This window comes from Myripristis murdjan, chromosome 24 (assembly GCF_902150065.1).
Source record: "Myripristis murdjan chromosome 24, fMyrMur1.1, whole genome shotgun sequence".
In the NCBI taxonomy this organism is placed as follows: Eukaryota; Metazoa; Chordata; class Actinopteri; order Holocentriformes; family Holocentridae; genus Myripristis; species Myripristis murdjan.
In genome coordinates this window covers 9,992,084-10,014,372 of record NC_044003.1, presented here as the reverse complement: position 1 = coordinate 10,014,372, position 22,289 = coordinate 9,992,084, and the positions used below count along the sequence as shown (strand labels likewise).

The 22,289-nt window shown below is 43.3% G+C and overlaps 1 protein-coding gene across 1 annotated transcript in view; it reads right to left on the bottom strand.

The window, feature by feature from the left end:
• Positions 1-20,528, bottom strand: part of lama4 (laminin, alpha 4) — a 33,483-nt gene extending 12,955 nt beyond the window's left edge. Inside the window, exons 1-18 of the mRNA XM_030047654.1 lie at positions 20,233-20,528; positions 15,253-15,354; positions 14,986-15,113; positions 14,809-14,889; positions 13,501-13,715; positions 12,784-12,884; positions 12,080-12,260; positions 11,506-11,589; positions 11,137-11,288; positions 9,767-9,877; positions 8,428-8,539; positions 7,913-8,077; positions 6,890-7,083; positions 3,896-4,012; positions 1,948-2,096; positions 1,395-1,536; positions 1,218-1,311; positions 1,009-1,125 (exon numbers count right to left, since the gene is read on the bottom strand). Coding sequence (XP_029903514.1) covers positions 1,009-1,125; positions 1,218-1,311; positions 1,395-1,536; positions 1,948-2,096; positions 3,896-4,012; positions 6,890-7,083; positions 7,913-8,077; positions 8,428-8,539; positions 9,767-9,877; positions 11,137-11,288; positions 11,506-11,589; positions 12,080-12,260; positions 12,784-12,884; positions 13,501-13,715; positions 14,809-14,889; positions 14,986-15,113; positions 15,253-15,354; positions 20,233-20,334 — 2,347 coding nt within the window. The 5' untranslated portion in view covers positions 20,335-20,528. The remainder of the gene's footprint in view (positions 1-1,008; positions 1,126-1,217; positions 1,312-1,394; positions 1,537-1,947; positions 2,097-3,895; positions 4,013-6,889; positions 7,084-7,912; positions 8,078-8,427; positions 8,540-9,766; positions 9,878-11,136; positions 11,289-11,505; positions 11,590-12,079; positions 12,261-12,783; positions 12,885-13,500; positions 13,716-14,808; positions 14,890-14,985; positions 15,114-15,252; positions 15,355-20,232) is intronic.
• Positions 20,529-22,289: the final 1,761 nt, after the last annotated feature.

The following is a 22,289-nucleotide window of genomic DNA, read 5'->3' as shown; positions in this document are numbered from 1 at the left end:
GCGAGGTCAAGAAATGATGCCGGAGATGAGAAATGGCCAATTCTGAGACATGAGGGTTTATAGCATTAAGTTACTGGCGAACGGGGGAAAGATACAGGAAACTGATGGATTCACGAAACCTTTTTAAGAAACAATCTTCTCAAGTGCCTTTTTTTTGCAGCTTTATTCTTAAGAAGAAAAGAAAATGGTGCTCTCAGCAGTTCTCATGTATTTTCTTTTCTTTTCTTTTCTTTTTTTTAAAGGTTATTTTTTGGCATTTCTTCTCAACTCAAGAGACAGTAAAGGCAGGTGAGAGAGAGGGGGCAACATGCAGCAAAGTGTCTGGTCCGGACACAAACCCACGCCAGTGCTGCAAGAACCCAGCCCCAATGCACAGTGCACACTCCACCATGTCGGCCACCGAGGCATCATCTCATTCTCTTGACTTTATTCTTATTTTTCTTTCTAAAGAAAACAATATAAATAAACCAGATTTTTGAATGAACGTTCTCAAATTTGTTCTTGATTTTTTTCTCACCTTTAGACAACACTTCACCTGCCTTAAAACTGAAAAGGTAAGCCTCTAATGTCATGCATTTATACAGATTTTAGACAATCAGGTTATTGTTTTAACTCTTTAAAGGTTTCCCTACACTCCCCTAGACTGTTTAAATCATTTCACATACTCATTTAAGTAATAATTCGGATGGATTTAATGATGCAATATGATTCATATGTAGCATAATATGTAAAGATTTTCTGCTACCTGTTTGACTGCATTAACACTCACAAAGATGTTTTTTAAACATAATTATTTCAGTTACCTTTTGTGAAAAGATCATAAAAAGGAAAATTAACAAAATTCATTACTTCTTCGGATCTGTCTGAAGAATACCTCAGGTTATCCGGCCACAGGCAAGAACTCACAGGCGAACATGAGGCCTTAACCCACAGAGTCACCAGAAAACCCCGAAATGCCACTGATTTATCTACAAAATGCTAAAGTATTTGAAATCATTCCTCTCTTACCTCTGTGAATTTCACTGATTTCCTTCACCACTTGTGCAAGTTTTCTGGTATTTTGATCCATGGTCTCCTTGGTCTCCTCGATGTATTTCAGCTTGTCAGCAACCTCAGCCTCGACCTCTGTGGAAACAATTGGATGCAGTAAATGACAGAGGTACATCGGTGTATCCTGGACCCATGAGAAATGAACATATCGCCGTGATAGTTCATACCCAATTCTTCTGAACGCAGCGAAACCGATTCCTTGAAAACGCTGTCACTCTGTACCGTCAGCAATCCAAGCTGCGTGCTGATTCCAGCAATGGCCTGAAACACAGGAAATATGAGGAACTGTGTATTATCAGGAATTGCAGTGGGTGTATACTGTATATTTCTGTAATCTAACATACATCATCAGCTCTCAGGGATAAGTTAAGCGTGGTCAGGGAGGTGACATTGGCATCGTCGAGGTATTTCACGATGTTGTTGTAGACGTTGGCGGCACTGATGGCCCTCTGCACAAAGCCGTTAGCATCGCTCTTTCTCAGATCCCTGGAGAAGAGAAAACACACGGGCAGGCAGCTGAAATATCTGTAAATCAATCAAAAACTTGTACAGTGCATGCAAATCCCTGTTTATTACTGTGTTTCAAAACCATAAAACCCTTTTAAATACAAAAAGGACCACATAATATTCCAGTGTGATGACTGAATATATAACGTTTGTTTTCTACTGTTTCATGTATTATAAGTCACTTCATGAACAAGGGGCTTAATTCCAAAATGATATAACCAAACAAAACAAAACTCAATTCTTCGGGTTTTGAGGCTAGGAAACTTTGTCTGTTGAGTTCTCAGTTGAACATTTTTTTCCAAAATTGATATGGCATTTTGGAAAACAAATAAACAAACAAACAAACACTTCGGGTGTGATTAACTGTAATTATTAAGAGCGGTGTCTCACTCCTCAAGTTGGTTCGCCTGTCTGTCCATCTCGTTGGCGTGCTGGTCGGCCTTCTGCACCAGATCCACGTTGGCCATGGACACACGCTCAATCTTCTCTGTCAGCTTCTGACTGGCGCCATCGATCGCAGCGTGGTACTCGGTCAGATTCTGTACACACACACACACACACACACACACACACACACATGCACACACATTCCCATTAGATCTGCTATATTTGCAAGGACATTCCATTGACCTACATTTATTTCTCATCCCTTAATTTCATCGCCATGAATAAACTTTTTTTCTTTTTTAATGTCGTCCTCAGAACTGGACGTTTTATAACACTTGTGAGGACCGTTTGTTCCTCCCAAAGCTCAAACTATGAAAACACACACATGTGTACCTCCAAGCCACAGATAACGCTGTTACCTAGGGATGATTGCATTTCCCCACAGAGTAACTCAATAGAGAGCCACTTGACTAAAAAGGGGGCGCCGTCTGAGAACGCGGCTTATTCAATCTCCTGTAATCCACAAATTGCTCCCAAATCAAATTGGCCGGCTTCAGAATTTGACACAGGCTGCGTCTTGGGATTCAATTTCATGAATAAATTCGATGCGAGCGCCGTCATAGTGCAACCCGTATCGCAGGCCATTTGATTATGATATGTAGCGCCTCATCCTGTGAGCCATAAAGAAAACCTAAGCATCATTAGATGGGAGGGGTACAATTTTTCAGCCACCTTGGCCCCACCTGAGAGATTTTGGCCTCACCCTTGACCCAAATTTATGAAACCACCACGGCACGTCTACTTTGAGCACAGGTCATCACAGTCACGTGGTGCAGCCATTTCCCAGTCGTTTCTACCACAGGAATTCATGTTCAATCAGAAAATGAGTCTTAATGCTTGAGACAATCCAACCAGGTATGAGATGAATCATAATTATGACATTTAAAAAAAAAAAACTGATTCACACTAAAGCATTTGAAAAAAGAAAAAAAAAAAAGCAAAGCTACAGGGCTGTGTAATTGAATGAACTGCACATCCCCATTCATTACATTTCATCTTGAGTCACTGCAGTGATTTCTCATTTATTGTAAATAGATATAGTGTATTTTACATCATAATGCTCTGGTTTCTTAGATAGACAGCCAAGCTAGCAACACTTGGCGCAGATTTCCATGGTAACAGTGATGTCTCCGGTCGGTGGATTTTTTTTTTTTTTTTTTTTTTTTTTTCAGATTATGGATAGTGTGGTAGGTCTACTTCAACAGGAGGAAAACACTATTTCATAAACATGAAGTTGAAATCAGACAAGCTCGCGGCTGCAGTTGCATATAGCATTGTTTCACATTTTCATAATTCATGTGAAAGGTAAGTCATCTTTGCATGATTAATAAGAAAATGGTTGAAATACACTCCTGCTGGTGAGCAATGGATTGGATTTTTACTTTTTTGTATTGTGCCAAAGCTGTCTGATGAGGTATTTTCAGTCGAATATGCGTAATGCCCGTTGCCACGCCTCGTTCTTCTAATCTCCTTGACAAGAAGGCAAAACATTTGACAAGACAAGAAGTTTGAATGGAAGTCAATGAAGTTGTCACCCTGACCAAACTGTATTTTTCTGGAGATTTTTCATCACATGAGACATTGTCTGCCTTTCAAAAATGAATTATTCCATCCGATAATTCAGTGAATGTAATTTTTACAAGATGATGCACTGTAGCGTGGTTTTGTGGCAGGATGGATTGATTGATGGCACAATGTTTGTTGAAGCTGCAGAAAAACTGTGAAGAATTCCACCGATTGGCTGTGACCGGCTGAAAACAGCTCATCACACATCATCGTCCTCGCCATTACACTGTCTACAGCTCTTAAGAATAAAAGTGAGCAGTCTCCCTAAAAACTAGAGCACCTCCGGCTGTGCTCCGCAGCTGAGATAGTGTCATGTAGGCCTCACCTGCACCATAGCGTCCACCTCAGCCACAGTGCTCGTGGCTTCAGAGATGAAGCCGGCAGCTGTTTCCAGCGTGTCGTTGACGGCAGCGTGATCCTCGGCCAACCTCTGCTGCCTCGCCTGGGAAACAGGAGGAGAGACACGGACGTATTCAGACACACTTGTGGGTGACAAAATAGCACAGAGGAACCATTTTAATCCCATTAAAAAACGATGTGTCTGTGACAATAAGCTTCATCCGGGTTGGAGTGCATGAAGCCTGGTAGACATTTTTGGCTGTTGAAATGGTGAAGGAATGCCACAGGCTCCGTAGCTGCTGCAAACACACAGTCTATTCATGTGAGGAGAGCACACAATGTGCTAGTTTAACTCACAAGAACTTCTACAATACCAGGCAGACAGAGTCTCGCCGGGGGACTACTGGCAGACATCCTCTGCTCTCGACAGACTCTCCACTGCCTGATGCGCTAGTTAAACTTCAGAAACCTTTAAATGTCAGGCAGACAGACTCTCGCTTGGGACTGTGTGCTCGCAGACATCCTCCTGACAGAATCTCCACTGTCTGATACGCTGGTTATCCTCTCTCCTATGATCGCACAACAGATAAATCATACCAAGAGGTTCTTCTGAATTTGTACTTGAACTTTATATTTGAACTGCCTGGTGCATCAGGCTGCTAAGCTCTTGTTCCTTATATAACTGAAAGTGCTGCAGTAAATTTTGGTTTTCATCATAATCACGGTGACATCGAGTTTAGGCTGGGCCATATGGACAAAATTACTTAGTATTATTGTGATACTGGTATACAAGAATGTCGGCTAACGTGCAAAATCGTATTAACCAATAAAATTGATGGTCATCACATCGAAATGCATGACATAAAAGTCATTTCATACTATATTCCTCAATTTGCTTCAAATTAATTTTAGAGATTTTGTTGTCATTTATTGAGAGAACAGAATTATAGATTGTGATTATTGATATCATTATTTTGTCACAATATGATTCTATTCAAAGATGATAAACAATGATTTTGAATTACTGCCCCACCCTATGTACAGTACTTTTAAGTAAAGCCCCAAAAGAGCTCCTACAGTGCTGTTTACAGTACTAAGTACTTCAATATCTAACAAAATCTCATTTTAACCATTCTGTTACATGTGAAATAGTATGCACACACACTCTGAGGATACTATAAACTTTAATAAAATAATACAACATAAATTAACACTAGTTTGTATGCAGGTTCATCTAATGGGTGGTATGTGGTTACTGCTGATTATAGTTTACAGAAACCACAAACCACTTTTAATTTTGCCACTGCGTGCCTGGGTATGAACAAATGACTGGATAATATTATTCCCCATGGCAACCAAGCAGTGTGTGTGTGTGTGTGTGTGTGTGTGTGTGTGTGTGTGCACTGCGGCTGCAGCTGGTGTCGGCCGGTCTAAGCTGAGGGTAGGAAGAGCCCCAGATTAAGAGAGGCTCCCTGTTTGGACAGTGCACCATTCATGGCATTGATTTACAGCAGAGACCCTGATTATGGCGATCTCCATTGCTGATAAAACACACACACACACACACACACACACATACTGTATACACACGGCCACACCCACGCCGACATACACCCACACACAGAATGCAGCAGCAGCTGTTCTGCAGGACAACAGACCCATAATGTCAACCGGGGCATGACGACCGCGGCCAGATCAGAACTTCCTGGATCCAAATCCCACGCATGGAAGATTATACGCTATCATAAATCAACAAATTCACATGAAAATACTTCAACTCAGCGACTTCATTCAGGAAATTGCACCTCCTCTGTAATCCTCTGCTAGTGCCCTCTATATTAGGTTGTTTCTATTTTGTTGATCAAGAGAAGAACAGAAACATCTCACATCAAAAGACAATTTTATTTCTGCTCCATTACTGCATTTAGAAGAAAGCACACAGAGCGCAATTAATGAACAAAACTGTGTGGAAAAAAAATAAGCACACTATTAACTGTGTTTATTGAATCTTTACGAGGCCAACATTTGTTGATCTCTTGCCTGCCTCTCACAAGTGCGCAGAAATAAATCTTTCTTTCTTTTTTTCAAGGTGTTTGCATTGATTTCATTCATTTGGATATTTATTTGGCCAGCTTGGAGGCTCCATATTCACTGTTTTTGACACTAAATGTTTCTAACAGTTGTTATCTCATTTGCTAAAACTCCCTTTTCAAATTAAATGGGGGATAATGTGCAAAAATGATGGAAAAAAAAATGAACTGTGAACTGAACTGCATATCGAATATGATGTGCAAATCACACCACACATTTCAGAAGGTGAGCTTGGTTAGAAATGTAATGGCCTGTTTTTGGTCACTTCATTTTCTAAATGACCTTTTGACCTCTATTCCAGGAAGCGGGGATAAACGAGGCTCCTTTGTATATTAATATTTCTGGGTGTAGGATCTGGATGTTATCATGGGAAAAGTTTTGTCGTGCCGCATTGCCTTTTCCCCCAGTTTGGGCCTCCTCCTACTGTAACAACCCCAAGCTCACACAGCTGGTTTTGCCTTTCTGTTCCCGGCACTTAAATACCAAGAGTACTAGACTTATATGTCATGCCACGCGAACAAAAAACCACATCTTTCTTACAGACTTCTGGGAAACACAACCAGCCTCATGCTCTGAAGCACAGGCTGAGGATACAAGGCTTCCTTGTATCTTTGAAGGCCAGCTGCCTCTCTGTGATCAAGCACGACTCGACTTTGTTTGAAGCAGTCCGAGTGGAGATAGAGCAGACGGCGCTCAGAGGAGGAACTCAACACAAGCACACTCCCTCGCAGCAGGCAGGAGTGGTAGTGAGCTCTTCAACGGGGCCGTATCTCACTGAGCTGAACTAATGAAACCGCACTGAGTGAGGAGGGGAGAGAAGAGATAGAGAGGAGCCAAGAGAGAGGAGAATGGCACAGGACTGGAGGGGGGGGGGGTTAAAGGAAATCACCTCATTCCTCTGGTATTTGAAGACATTTGCTCTGTTCATGTCCTCCGTCTGCTGGACGGTGGTGGCTGCTTTCTGCAGAAGCCCCTGGGCATCCGACAGCTTGGCGGTAAAGCGAGACAGGACCTCCCTCACAGGAGAGAGGCGGCCGTCCGTGCTCATCAGCTTCTTCTCCAGCTGACGGACACGCCGCAGCACTGCGAAAAGACACCGCGCCACAACACTGTATCATCATTACATTCATATCATGGTGACTCAGGGCCTGCTAGGTACTCTGCCAAAAGGGATTCCCCTGTTGCACTGCTACTTGTGGAGCACGCAGCTCTAGGTTTGCGACCGGTCCCTGACGGATGCTTAATTGGTGTCAGAAATGGGACGGTGTGTCAGAGTGGCATGTCAGCCAAGAGGTTTGGGCTAAAAGACGCTCTTCCTCTCTGCCAAAACGGATTTCCTTGTTGGCTCAATGGTAGCAACGCTGCTTCCAAATCGGCTTCACGTGGCTTCCAAATATATTTCTGGTAGTTTCCGCCTAATTTTTTCTTTCCATTAAAATGATAAAAAGTCCAAGATTCAGATTGTTTTGGATTAGTGTGTTTTCATTAAGTCAGTTTTTGTGATACATCCTGTCTAGCATGAACCAATTCACATTGGTTCATATGAGGCTATGTTCTTTAAAATCGTTTTGGTTTTCTTTTATTTGCCATGTGTACAAGGTATTAACCCCCATTGCTGAAGAGCTTAATTTAATCATCCATTAGGTATTTGATATGCTTGTGTTATTTCATATGTTCACACTTGGCATTGGTTGTGTTATGATTTGAATACAAACAGTTCATGGTCCTGATAATTTAAGTGACTTTTCAATGCAAAACAATGAAAAGACTTCAGTTTGTTATAGGAATTATTTACCATTTTCACCACAATACTATGACAATACCAAGAACCAGGATATATCTGGACCATGATACTCATGATTTTGCATTTTCCCATCGTTCCATATGAGCTTAGTGAGCTGTATCTCCTCACACTCATGGGCCTCAGCCGCCTCGTCTGGGGCGATGGGCTCTCGGGGCGACAGGTCCAGTTTCCTCATCCAGACCAGCATGCCGTTGGCGACCTCTGTGCTCCGTCTGACCATCTCGGGGTCCAGATCCTGCTGGACACTGTACAGCTCCCAGTCATGGATCATCTCTGTGTACACACAATCAGACACAGTTACATACACAGACACAGATACACATGTAAAGCACATAAACTCACCAAAATACAGACACATGCACAAAGATGAACAGTTGAAACACTCTGTGATTATTGGTGAAATCCATATGAAGGTCAACATAATGTTCATTAAAAGCAAAATATTATCAAATCAGCACTGCTAAGGTATGTTTTTGCATATTGGCTGTGATTTAGAGTCATGCAGCCCACAACGACATCTCCCAAAACATTCATTTTCTCCAGCCAGACATTTTCAAAAATGACTAAAATGAAAACGGGCAAGACAGAAGAGTGAGCTGCACAATGAGAAAAGTTTCTGGCACCTTCGATGCGCACGTTGAGCTCGGTGAGGTTTGCGGTGAGCTGATCAGCCAGGGTGAAGGTCTGCTGCGTGTCCTCGTCCACCCTGGCGCCCAGCGTCTTCACTATACTCTCCTGACAAACCGCCAAACAAGCCACAAATCAATGACGTCCAGCAACATAAATCAATGCCTCTGCTGTTTTTCAAAGACTGGGTTGGAGCTACAAGGTGGTTTGTACGAAGATTAGAAGGAGCCTATATAACTGTGGAGCAACCGAGATCCAAAATTATAGGCTGTGTCATGTTGCCAAAGCCTCTCTAAAGCCCTGCATTGTGACGAGTTCTTATTGGGTTTGACCAGTATGGGTTTTTGAAGGACAATACTGTTATTTTTGGATTGAAATTGTGCTATCCCATTATTTGTGCCATTTATTTAAATTTGACCATTTTCATGGTAAAAAAAATAACCAGTTTTTCCAGCATTTAGGGCTTGAGTCACTGAAACACATTAATACTCATACTAAAGAAATCAGCAGCTCCCTAAGGCAGAGTGAGACGGGTTTCATTGCAGGTTTTACAAACTGACAACCCAGAAGCTGGTTGTGTAAAATGACATTGACACTAATGAGTGTGTAATGTTAAAACTGGCAAACCAATACACTGATCCAATCTTGATTCTTAATTAAAAAACAGCACAAAATTGTGAAAATTGTATTTGCAAAAACTACACAAATGTGTGTAATATTAGTTTTGGCTCATAAGGAAAATTATTGCAAAATGTGGGCCCCCAGTGAATGTGTTTGCAGAAAGTATGTTATTATTTCTGTGTAACTGGACTGCACGAGGCTCTTGTGGATCATTATTTTTCCAGTAACAATAAAGGATAACAATTTTTGACATAATTTGGACAAAACAGTCATTACAGGAAAGACTTGGGATTTTAAGAAGCATTTTACATTGATCCAAACTCAAGAATTCTAAGAAAACTTTCACAACATCCCAAAGGTAATCTTAGCAGCAATGCAATTTTTTTGGTTGGGTCTGGAACTAGCCTCCTATCTGCATGTGATGGCAGTGCTAAAGCAAGTCAGTGGGGATTCAAACCACTTTCTCCAGAACTGAATGGGTAATCAATAAAGCAGCTTGAAACACCCTTAATGCAGTTTCAAGGGAAATAATATTAATTGGAATTGACTTTTTCTTAGTCTGAGCACAAAACCAGAAACCAAGGGGAATGATTTACACAGTATTCCCCCAAAACAAAAGCATTGGCACCAAACTTCTGAGGGCTTCTAAAAATCCCAAGCTTTCCCTTGAACAAGTAATGTGTAATAAATGAAAGATGTGGGAAATTTTCCAACCATTTCTCCCAGTTGTTTGATGTCTGACACAACAGCGTCTGTAGCCTCTTCCAGCTCCCCAGCCTGGGATCGCATCACAGATGACTTGTTCCTCCAGCCCAAAAACTGAGCCTGGGAATGAAAAATGAATTTATCAGCAAACAATGAGAGCACATTGCCTGGTGAAGAATATTTCACACATATTTTACACTGTTATATAACAATCATCTGTATGTTCAGTGCATCTCAGCAGCTATATTGCGATCCCAAAAGGCCGACCAACTTCCCCTCTACATGTTTCATCAATTTTTGCTTCACTTCCTAGAATGCTTTTTGATAAACCCAAGGAAATGGAAATGACCCGTTGCATTGAGGTGGAGTTACATGAAGTTTTATAAGTAAGTTCGGGAACAAAAACCACACCTTCAACACATCCCATTTCTGCACAAACGTATGTAGGCACAACTTCTCCATTCCTCTCCCCTTTATCTCAGTTTTTGCATGCCCCCTCCTTCTCTTGTCTCTCCTTTGTTGAATACAAGAACCACTGGAGGCTCGGTCTAATCAGATTTCCTGAAAAGACTCAAGAAAAGACCGGTTCCCTCCTGTCTTCCTTCCCTGTTGCCGAACTCTTCCATCCATCCTCGACACTGATTTTGTCCCTCATCCCTTCATCCTTTGACCCTCATACCTTCATCCCTAATGCCCACCCATCCCTCCATCCCTTCATCCCTCACCATCATCCCTCTATCACTTCATCCCGCATCACTCCCTCTGGACCCTCAGTCTATCCCTCCTACATCATCTCTGTTCTACACCATACAATAAACTATTTTGAATTCACATCCTAATGGTGTGGTCTTTTGTAAGTGAAACAATATGTATGAGTGAACAGAGCAATAATAATATAACAACAGCATGGTCTGAACAAGTTAATGAGAGTTTTTCCAGGAGAGAAACTCAAAATGCATTTGAAGATTTCAAATATTGTGGCTGCACTGCATTCTGGTCTATTTAGCCCGTACACCTCTGCCTCTTTTATGATGGGAATGATTGTTGGACATCAGTGCAAAATGGTGTGTTTGGAAAGAAGCCCTCTCTCTCTAATGTTGAAAGCAGTATTATGTTTATGTCTGATGTTTTGGATCGCTAACATACTCCACTCACATTGTCTAGATTTGGCCAGCTATGAATAAGAGAATATGCCACTAAATGACAGAACTGGCTTAAGAATGCAAAGACCAGTTTGTGTTGTTTTGCAATGTGCTGTGTGGCTTTGCATTTCGCTGTGCTGTGTTCACCGTTTTTTTGTATTTGTTTTGACATATGCTGTACTGTTTTTGTGCCCTGCAGCATTGTTATTTGTATTCAGCGCTATACATGTATTGTACCTGCAGGCGATGTGCAGTGTAGTTGTAATACTTGAGCCTGTCGTTAGCTGCAGCCCCAGTGGAGATGTTCAACACACTGACCCTCAGCTGGTCTAGAGTCTTATTGGACAGCCGCAGGTCTCCAATCAAATGCCAGATACACTCGTCACAACCTAAAACCAAGAGAAGAAGTGGAGAAGTGGACAACAGATGTTGCGTTGTGCTTTAAGCTTGTACTGTAATCTTTAAAAAAAGATGCAAAACAGCTGGTACTTATTAGCCTAGAAACAGAGGGGAGGGGTTGATAATGTACAATTTGTCATAATTTCTCAAAAACTAGTCCAATGTGTACCGGAGTCTCTGCTATTGCTATTAACCAAAGCCACTTACTGATGTTGCACAGGTTGACCACTGCAGCCTCTGGCAGGCACTCCCCAGTGTGCATATCACAGTGGCCACTCTCACAGTCACACTCTGTACGCAGAAAAACAGACACAGATGCATATAATTCATACCATGTCAGCTGTACATAGATGGTTCTGGATGTCAGCCTGAATGCTTTATCAGCTGGACATGGGTCAGCTTAATTATGAAATATATCAGGACCTACAGATGGTAGCTTGGCTGTGAGGCCTGCACATCTGTCCTGTGGCCTCTCTTGTGTGGGACTGATGGTTTTGGCAGCTGTGTGTGTATAGATTGGGCTGGATAGTGATGTCATCCAGCGATCCACTGGGAGTCTCTGCGGCCACGGGGTTACAGCTCTCCGCAGATGCCTTCCTGACATCATGCACACTACTGTGGCAGTGGGTGTGGGAATGGAGCACTGAGTGCAACCTTTCTCTCTGGGAAAACGTTATCTATATTGAATGTTCTGACAAATGGTCTGGGGGCGTTTCTTTCTGGGGAGTTAAGACCGAGAGAGAGAACATTTGACATGTTGTATGACAGACATCTGACTTACTCTGACAGCCGGAGGGGCTGTAGTCCCAGAAGCCTGGGAGGCAGCGCTCGCAGTAACGGCCTCCAGCGCCCGGACGGCACTGACAACTGTGGGTGAGCGGATGGCAGGTGGGGCGAAGAGACGCTGGCCCGCATTCACACCTCCGACAGCCCTGACAGCTGGAGAAACCTGAGTGGCCCTCCTAGATTACATGAATGAAAAATACACAGTTACATCCAGTTAACCGGTTGCTCAAGCTCACTTCAGGTTGAAAAATACTACCTCAAATTATTTAGGGCTGAACAGTATGGCTAATAAATTATACCGCATCCATTCTAACTGATACAGCAACTGCAGCATGAGTCACAATTTTATTTGGTATGATAATTTTTGCAATGTAATTTTCATTTTCACTGTAAAAAAAATATCAAAATGCTGCTGGGGTCTTTACCAATCAAAGATGTTTTCTTACATCCAGAGAATACTATTTGTAGGCCATGGCGTCTCTATAGCATGATAATACTTCATTTATAATGGTATTGTGTCACATTTTAGCAGCTCCTGCAATTTGGACTTGGACATATTGCAATTTCAAGAACATTTTGTTGCATTTTTGTTGCATCATTTAATCCTGCTTGAATCAACGAGGCTCCTGGAGGGAGCGTCAGATGGAGTGACCGGCGTCACATGGCTGAGAGATCCCTCATATCCCTTGTATTTCTCACCTCGCACTGGTCACAGAGCCGTCCGGTGACACCCGGCTTGCAGTGACACACTCCCGTCCTGTCGTCGCATGAAGCTGTCCCACACTTATTGCACTCACACTCTGCACCAGACACAGGATACACACCGTAATGAGACCGGCTGAAGTCAAACGATGACACGAGCATAGTGCAAAGGGCTATTTTTGCACTTGCAGGGACTTAAAAGACATATGCTAATCCGTGATCTTGAATTGTGACCTTGACTTGTTTTTCCGTTGTACAGTTCCAGCATTATATTCAAACTGTAATTTACACATATAGTTACAATAAAAAGTCACACTGCTCCATGATGCTATTCATATACTGACGCCAGTATGGTGTGATATAAGTTGACACCCACTGACTCATCTCCTGTCAACATTCTTGCAGAAATGTTGAAGCGCTGTCACTGATACGCGACAGGAATCCCCACTAGCCAGTCAGTACAACTGTGCAAACAAGTGAGATGAATTTTCCGGCTTTCATCATACATATGGCTTTGTGATTGGCGTAAGATGCACAAGGGGAATTGCTTTGGGGAATTTTGACAGAAGTTTAAGCCACAACAATACCTCACAGTACTTTTCCAGTGCTTAGACAAGCAGGAGCCACTGTTTCCATCTGTGTATACCTAATATCTCTCTTTGCCTTGAACACGATGGGAGGTTAGTGATATTTAAGGTCACTTTGGGCTAGTACCTCTGCAGTCCTTGGCGCTGATGGCATCGCCATAGTAACCCGGGGCACACCTCTCACAGTTGGCGCCGGCTGTGTTGCCCCAGCAGTGCTGGCAGTGGCCCGTCACGTTGTGGCACTCGTTGAAGATCAGGTTTGGGTCGGAGTTGCCATTGCAATCGCACCTCTTACAGGAGTTACCGATCGCCATGGGGTTGCCATAGTAACCTGGAGCACACCTGTAGATGGAAGACTGAAGGTGACTGACAATATACTGACATAGTTAACACAGAAAGCCTGCAGCTCTCAGCTTGTAAATTAAAAAGAACTTGCTCCATCAGCTGTGGGTTATACAGTGAGACAGGGGCAGCAGAGTAAGAGCATGAGAGTGTGGCTTTTTAATTCAGCCATGCTCCTTACATAAAAAATGCAAAATGTTTTGTAACTGCACTGCATTGTAGTCCACTGATGTTTCCTTTCGTCTTTTTTTTTTTTTTTTAGATTATTTGTTAGGCATTTCTGCTTCATTAGACAGGCGCGGTGGAGAAACATGAGACAGATGGGGCAGAGAGAGGGGATGACATGGAGCAAAGAGTCTGGTCCAGATTCAAACCCAGGCCACTGTGGCTTTGCCTCATCAGTACACGGTTTGTGCTACACACTGTGAGCCACTGGCGTTCCCCCTCAGTGATGCTTCTGATAGTGAAGAAATTGCCATCCTTCTCTTCAGTGGTGGATTTTTCCCTGTGTTGTTGTTGATTGTACAAAATGATCAGTCTGTCTCTTTGATCCTCAGAATCAAAGAGCCAGTGCTTCTAGACTGATACCAAAGCCTTGATATTGTAGATTGAAAAAAAAAAATTGCCATCAAATTCTATTGTGGCTACAGTAGAAATATCGTAGCATGATGGGTAATGACCCGTAGAATAAGAAAAATACAGAACCAACCACATGAACTGCAAGAAATGCAAGATGCATCACCTACGGCTGAATCAGGTAAGCAGGCTTTTGTTTTGTATTACAATATGCCATGTAGTTCAGCTAGTTACTTCTACTGGAATATTAGAAAAATAATAATCTGTAGTGGCAATTGTAGCACTACTGGAAGTTAGATGTAGCTTCAGTTCATGATGGGACATTCTATAATGACTTGCACTGTAACCCACTGAGACACGGTGACATCTGACTTAGGTTTTGTTGAAGTATTTGCATCACGACACTGATCTGCCCTCATCAAAGTCTGTAATCTGTGGTGTTAAGAGTTTTTCTGAATGTGCATAGACAGCATTATTTTATTATTATTTTTTTTTTCAAAGCCATGCCAGCACTGACCTCTCACAGAAATGTCCAGCATAGCCCTCCTGGCACTTGCACCGCAGGATGGCACTTCCTCTGTCACAATGCACTGCAAAGCTGGCCGGACACACAAGCGGAAAGAATTTCAGAGATCACACACCGCCTGCCGACACACTGCCTGCTTCCTGCAATCACAACAACAGGCCAGCTTACTTGTTGGAAGGAACTGAGAGGGGGCAGGCGCAGGGTTTGCAGGTGTGGCGTCCATCTAAACTCGGAGCCAGCATGTAGCCGTCTTCACACATTTCACAGAAATCACCCGTACTGTGGTCCTTACAGTCCTGCAAGGGGAGAGATTGCAGCTGATTTCAGTCTCAATTTGAAAAGCAACAGGTGGACTTGAAGTGATTATTGCTATTTGCATGACTCAGGCATTTGACTAAAGTTGATCTGTTTACCATGATGTTGTGCAAAACTTACGATGCAAACGCCCGTGATGTCTTCACAGTAGTCTGCATGGCCTTTGCAGTTGCATGGGAGGCACTTATTTTGCTCACTAAGGAAATATCCCCTCGTACAAACCTGCAGCAGAAATAGAAATAATGAATTCAAACTTAAGCAAAATGATAATAAAGCAGTAGAAGTGCTTCTGCGTCTCAGTTGCTCTACCACTTTCTACCTTTCGACTGTACAAATCGATCGAAAAAGCGGCGGCAAAAACTAGATGGCACATTTTGAGTTTGCACCGATGCAAAGTCACAGGGGCTTTACAGTAAACCACTCCATGGCTAATTGAAAAAGCAAGCACCTGGAACCACTTTGGAAATGCTGCTGTGCTTTTTTTGGGTTATCAGTAGAATAAGTTGTTCAGCCTGCTGCAACATCCTGCCGCAAATGCACCCATTACCCCTTTGGAAGGCAGCTCTTTTGTTTAACTCATTGGTTTTCAAACTGGACTCTGGGCATCACCAGGGGTTGTCGGGGGTCCTCCAGCAAGGACAGCTGTTTTGTTCATAATTTAGAGTGATCTTAGTCTGATAAAATTTTGGCTACATCAATAAAAAACCCCAAAAACCCAATTCCCAATGTCCCAATGCGTGTGTATGGATACAAAACACCCAGCTGAAGTCTTGTGGGTCTATGCTATTTACAGAATGTCATTGTAAAACCTGCATCCTGTCTGATGTTTGCTCTGTGAGCTGGAGTTTCTCAGGATGGTGTGATGTCAGAGTTCAGAGCCCTGCCCACCCCACCCCCGATGTCCCAACCCACCACCCACCCCTCAGACCCATCCATACACATCTTTGAACATCTGAGGCATTCACAGATGCCCACAATACCACTTTGTCTGCACCGGTCTATAAGACCTCCATGGCCCGGCCCCCTTGTTCCACTCGGTCAATCGGACATTCATGCGTCCAGAATAGCCATAGAGGATGGAACATTCCAGAGATATATGGCCGCTTATGATGCATATTTTCCTTTGATATATTCTCTGATGGTCTGCGAGACAAAGAAATGCCTCTCTGGCCAGCTAATGTGAAATATCCTGAGAACAGCAGCGCTTTCACAGACGGTGCAGATTCTTTCTCCAGGCCTTTTCCTGTGGTTTTCCCTTGACCCAGAGAGCACACACACACACACCATCAAGGATAGCAGGCCCATCCATCACTAGGCGTATCAAATCTCAGGGTGTCGACCCTCCCTGTAAACACATGTTGGCTATGTAATTGATGATGCAACTGGGAAAGGTAGGTAAAAAAAGAAAAAAAAATCTGAATAGAAAAAGGATGAAGACTGATGTTTTGGCCCCCAAATGGTGAAGCAAGCCCACTAGCAGTGATAAACCACCAGCTTATGAGAAAGCCACAGAGACCCAACGCTATTTGCCATTTGCAAAGCCACTTGAAAGAGTTTCGAATTGGTTTGGACCCATTAGCTGTGTGACACTCTGATGGGTCAAACAGCTGCAGTGTGTATACACAGACAGGAGACCACAGGACAGGGGGGTTGGTGGGAGATTCAGCAGATGGTCCACAAGTGGGATATACATCTCTTCAGGCCCCTGCTAAAGTATACAGCCCTCCAGCTTGTACGAATCCCTTGTAATTACATTATTCCCCCCATGTTTGGAGGACTTGGTATCGTAATCCTTTAATTCAGAAATCACTGGACTCCAAAAGAACTGCATTTGTAACTTGAACTCTGAGACTTTGGGACACTTTTTTCCTTTGAGGTAATCCTGTAATACTGAATATGAAACTCTGAATAGGATTTTAAACCACGGTGGTGATGCTAATCCGAAATCGGAACAATTGACATCTGCAGCCCTCTGTCTGATATGAGCGCACTCTGTAATGTGAACTATTCCAGTGACCCTCCTACTATGCCCACTACAGCGGAGAACAAAGATGACATTCAACATGGTATATAGCCTCCCTCTGTTTTCATGTGAAGCTGCCCGGCCCACCAAAGACTCTGTTGCTGCTCTGTCCATCCACAAGACCCAGTTTTCATTGTTTATCGCCAGCAGTGTGCTTCCTTTGCACTGATACAGTGCTTGAATGAGATTGACCATATGACTCTATCTCTCGGATACAGAGTTGAACAAAAAATATCTGGTATCAACAGCAACACTCTCTTTAGCATAGCAAGTCATTTAGTTTCACATTCAGTCTTAAAATCTCACTTTTCTTGAATCAAATGGAAAAATCTGCCAGTGTGATGTGATAATCCCACTTGTTTCCAATGCTTATCAACTTGTCACCACAATTCTCTTGAATAAAGTGTCATTTTCATGATACCAGTGGGCTGAACTGCCTTATTCTGCCGTGTTTCAACATATTCATTTTTGGTTTCCGGCACTTGATTCCTAAAAAGCAAGAGTTTAAGCCTGAATATTGGACTAAACAACTTGCTGAAATGGATTTTTTTACAGTGTAGTCCTGGGGCCTTATCTCTTTATTACATCTTGCTTGTTGCTAGTGTGCTTTTATATGGATCTGTCAGTCAAATAAGTTTTCCCAAAGCGGGAGAATTAAGCAGATTAAATGTAAAAACTTCAGGGCTGAATCTCGTCCCCCACTTCGCCTCACAGTGAGGCTGGCTGCTGTATTTATTTTGGCCTTGTAGAAGGGTTCAAACGCTGTGCTTAGCATCGCTAAGCCCTCTGGAGAGCCACAGGATGGGACAGACCCCAGGTCATGAGAACCTCATCACAACTTAATAACTTATCAGAGACAATATGTCTGCAGGGGTGTGTCAGCCTCTCATGGGAACCTCTACTCGGATCCCTGAGAGATGGAGAAGTAAATGTCCAGGAAGATGTGAGGAAGATATTAGCATGGGACCAGCATTGCCAGGGGTGGGGGGGTTTGCATTCCACCAGAGCAACTTATAGCTCAAACATAAATCAGGGTATATTCTGCCCAAATCCTGTTTTCTAATCATATGATGCCAATCAGTCCTCATCAAAATCATGTCAGTGCTTCACAACAGACCTTCTTATGTCTTGCTTGTTTAGGTGTGGCTCTCAATATAGTCCAATATGGCCGACACACACTTCAAAAACCAACCCTAAAACATCTCAAGTATGTCTTTTACATAACATTGTTGACTTTCTGATGAGATGCATATATTTAGTGTTCAGTTTGTCCAGAACCTGACACAACATATTTCATGCTACTTTATCCAGTAGAGCTTGTAGAAAGGCAGGCAACCAATCAGTAACAAGACATGGAAACATTAAAGCAGTGGCCGGGGCAGTATCAAAACTGTATGAGAAAGACAGGACTGAACATTATTTTCATTTACATCTTCTTACCAACATATTTCATAATACAGGAAGCACTGATGAAACCTATGTAGCTGAAACGTTTGCTCTTTTTTCCGTAAACACTTTATTTTCCACTCACACCTTTCTGTTGGGCATCTCATGTGAGACATTTATTGAATTACATCTTTAGGCCTGGCCTTCTGTTTTGCGGTGTGCAGATGTGTTTTTCATTTTTTTTAGTTCATAATGCAGGACGAAATTAATGCATTGAGATATGAGATCTGTAATAACATATGCTTTTGGTGCTGTATTTTTGAAGTGGCCACTTGCCTGCTAGCATGGTTTTTGAGAGTTGCACATCTTGTCAAATAACATATAAGTAGCCCCTGAGTAAAGCAGTTGACAATTTTTTTTTTTTTACAGAATCACTTGGTAGGATGGAAAAAAATGATGAGAAATATGGTCCACGTTGCTATGTTTACATTTATGCACTCATGACACTGTAAAACTGATAAAGGGTGTTTAATAAAGTCCAATAAAGTAACTTCCATCAAAATGTGATGACAAATTAGATCCTTCATCCTTGCATTGCAGTGTTTTTAATCATGCTGTATGAGGTCTGAGCGATATATTGATGTTGTATTGATATCATGATATGAGGCTAAATATCGTCTGGGGATGCAATTTTCTGACCTTGTTAGACTGCTCTAGCCATTCTATTATTTTATCACATCCACATTAATGATGATTGTGGATCAAAATTCTCTTGTATGTCAATAGCCCGTGAAATTTCCAGTAGTCATCCCTACAGTATCGAGGTACTGAGTCAAAGTTGCCCACTGTATTGCAGTTCAAAACACAGCAGCCCTAAACATAAAAATTATATGCGTTTTTAGAGCGCTTTTTAAAACAGAGTAGTAAAGTGGTTTGTTAAGCCATAAACATGTTTTCCATTACTCTTATTTTTAACACTCTGGCTTGTGCTGTTGCAGAGTGGGCCTCCATGCTTAGATCCACTCCAGCAGTTGGCCTTTCCTGAGCCAAGCAAGCATCGGCCTGCTTGCCAATTACAATTCTGTAGGGTTTCTCATGCCCTCGCTGCCCACTGCCCTCACTGCTCTGCTCTGCCCTGACCCCCCCACCTCTCTCCCTCTCCCTCTCCCTCCCTCTCTCTCTCTCTCTCTCTCTCTCTCTCTCTCGGTTGTTGCTCAACAGTTGGCAGCTGGTTTCCATTAGCAATCTGTCAGGGAGGGGCAGGAGGGGCATAACAGTGGTGGAGAGAGGAAACATGACCCCCATCAGAGCCTACAACCTGGACTGGGGGTACCTCCAATGAACCCCACCACCACCAAATCCTCTAACACACACACACACACACACACACACACATACACAAACAGACACAGAGTAGGAAGCATCAGCACCATTGTAAAGTCCAAAAAGAGATATACAAATCCTCACAGAGCTCTTCAGGCAGCAAAAACTTATCATTTCCAAAACAAAAGATGCATCAACCTGCCTCCTCAGGTGATTGTTAGGTAGCACCTTTCACCAAATCCACATTTGTTGACATGATTAACAGCCTAAGGAGTACACATATATGCACATAGAATCTATGATGAAAACTATATATAACTGAGTGAGCAGGCTTTAGCCGAGGAGAGATAAAACAAAAGCTGTCTTACTTTCACTGGCTGCTGGTCCCACAGCCTAATGGCAGAAGCTGGGTAGGCAATCCCTGAGAGGATGCAGAGAAGGCAGAGGCAGGGCAGAGATTTAGCAGCCATATTTGTTTGTTTGCCCACTGGAGCAGTGATCCCCCACTCCCTTAGTCTCTCCTGAGCTGTAGTCAAGTCTCTCCGGGACTCAGCAGACAGCTCCCTCGCTCCGCTGCACCCGGCTGCTGGCTTAACTTTTCCACTGGTCCAACCTCCAGATGCGGCGTCGTGCCTAGCCCCAGCCCCAGCCCCAGCCCAGCCTAAGTCCTGTAAAACAAACTTGTGTGGACTTCCTCCCTTTCTCTCTCCCTCTCCCTTTCTCTCTGTCTCTCTCTCCCTCCCCTGACTCTTCTCTCCCTTCCACCTCCCCTAGCGGACTTGCCTCTCCCCTGAGCCTCACTCTAAATCACATACAGATGGGAAGCCTGGAAACTGAAAGAGAAAGAGAAAAGGGGAGAGAAAGAGAGAAAAGAGAGAGAGAGAGAGAGAGAGAGAAGCAAATGAGCAACAGAGACCTTCTGTCTTGTGAGCATAAGGCAGGCTAGCAGGCAGACAGTGTAGTCGCCCCAAACTGCATATCTCCCCCCTTCTGACCGGCACAGTCAGATTGAGTGTTTGCTACTCGTCTCCATTTGCAGGTCCGTGGCACCCTTTCACCTTGGGCTGGACAGACAGCACCCCCCCCTCTCCCTCTCCTATCCCTCTCTCCCCCCTTGCTCTCCCTCCCCTTCCTCTCTGTTTAGCCAGGGTGGGCAGCGGGGTGAGCCTCAACACTCACTCGGCACTGCCGGCAGAAAAGAAACAGCTGCTCCTAAAATCCGGCCCCAGCTCCACCTCACGGCACAAGCCTCCCAGCACAGGCAGGACGGGGCTTTCTTGTTTGTTTTCCAAGGTCAGGACCATCATAAGGTGCTAAATTTATGGCTACCGTGTGAGGCTGAAACAGGAAGAGACCGTCTGATACTTCCAGCACAAAGGAAGCATTGTCGGAGCCGGACAGATTGTAAAATTTGCCGGATACTGTACAGACCAGTTAGAAATCCATGTGTTGTTATGCACGTGCTGAAACACATGACTATAAACAGGCGCGTCACGCAGGTCAGAAGGCATTAGTATCTGTTTTTTTTTTTTTTTTTTACTCTGGTCTCCACAAAGAGCATGTTGTAAGCAGTTCCAAATATGTCCGAGTTATGTAGCACTCATCCACAGGCCCATGTGGAAGTTACATGTCTCAAATGACCAATAAACAGGTTGTCGCATTCCAGTTAGGTATGGCGGGGATGTGAGTTTAGCTCCTGCACACAAGAGCAAAACAAGGCCTCATGCTTCCTTGAATTTACGGCTCTGGAAAGCTGCGATGAGAGACTAAAGCGACCAACGTTATCAACGCGGGAAAGCACAGATGAACACGCCTTGCCTTGGCTTTCAGACAAGATCAAAATATTTTTTTTCTTGCAGCCCAAAACTAAATGTTGCAAGCTAGCGTGAAGGCTCATGGAACAATATTTACCTTCTTTTCAAGCCCGTAAGCCACCACCCTAGCTTACTGAGCCTATACCCTGAAATTACCTGGCCATGAAAACACTATGGTGCCATAACATGCTTAATTGCTGTCTCGGGAACAACTGAAAACTTCAGCGATCTACTTTTGAGTCCGAACCCAGTCTTTATAAAACACTTTCATGCAGTATAAATGGCACAGGGGCAGCACGAGCAATGCTGCAACCAACCAAAACTGGAGGCTAAAGCAGCGGTTCTCAACTGGTCTGCTGTCAGGGTCCACATCTGCCCATAGTCAAGCAGTCACAGTCCACAAATAGGCAAACTTCAGAGGGATTCAGTTTTATTTTGCAAAATGAAAAGGGCAGGCCTAATCCATGGTCCATCCATGCACTATTAAAACACAAAATAAGGATGAAAGTGCAACCCAAGGAAATTTTGAGCCATTGCAACAGATTAATTCAGGCCTCCAAAACTTGTGATTTTTCAAGCCAGCTATATTATTTTATTACTCAGCCTAATAA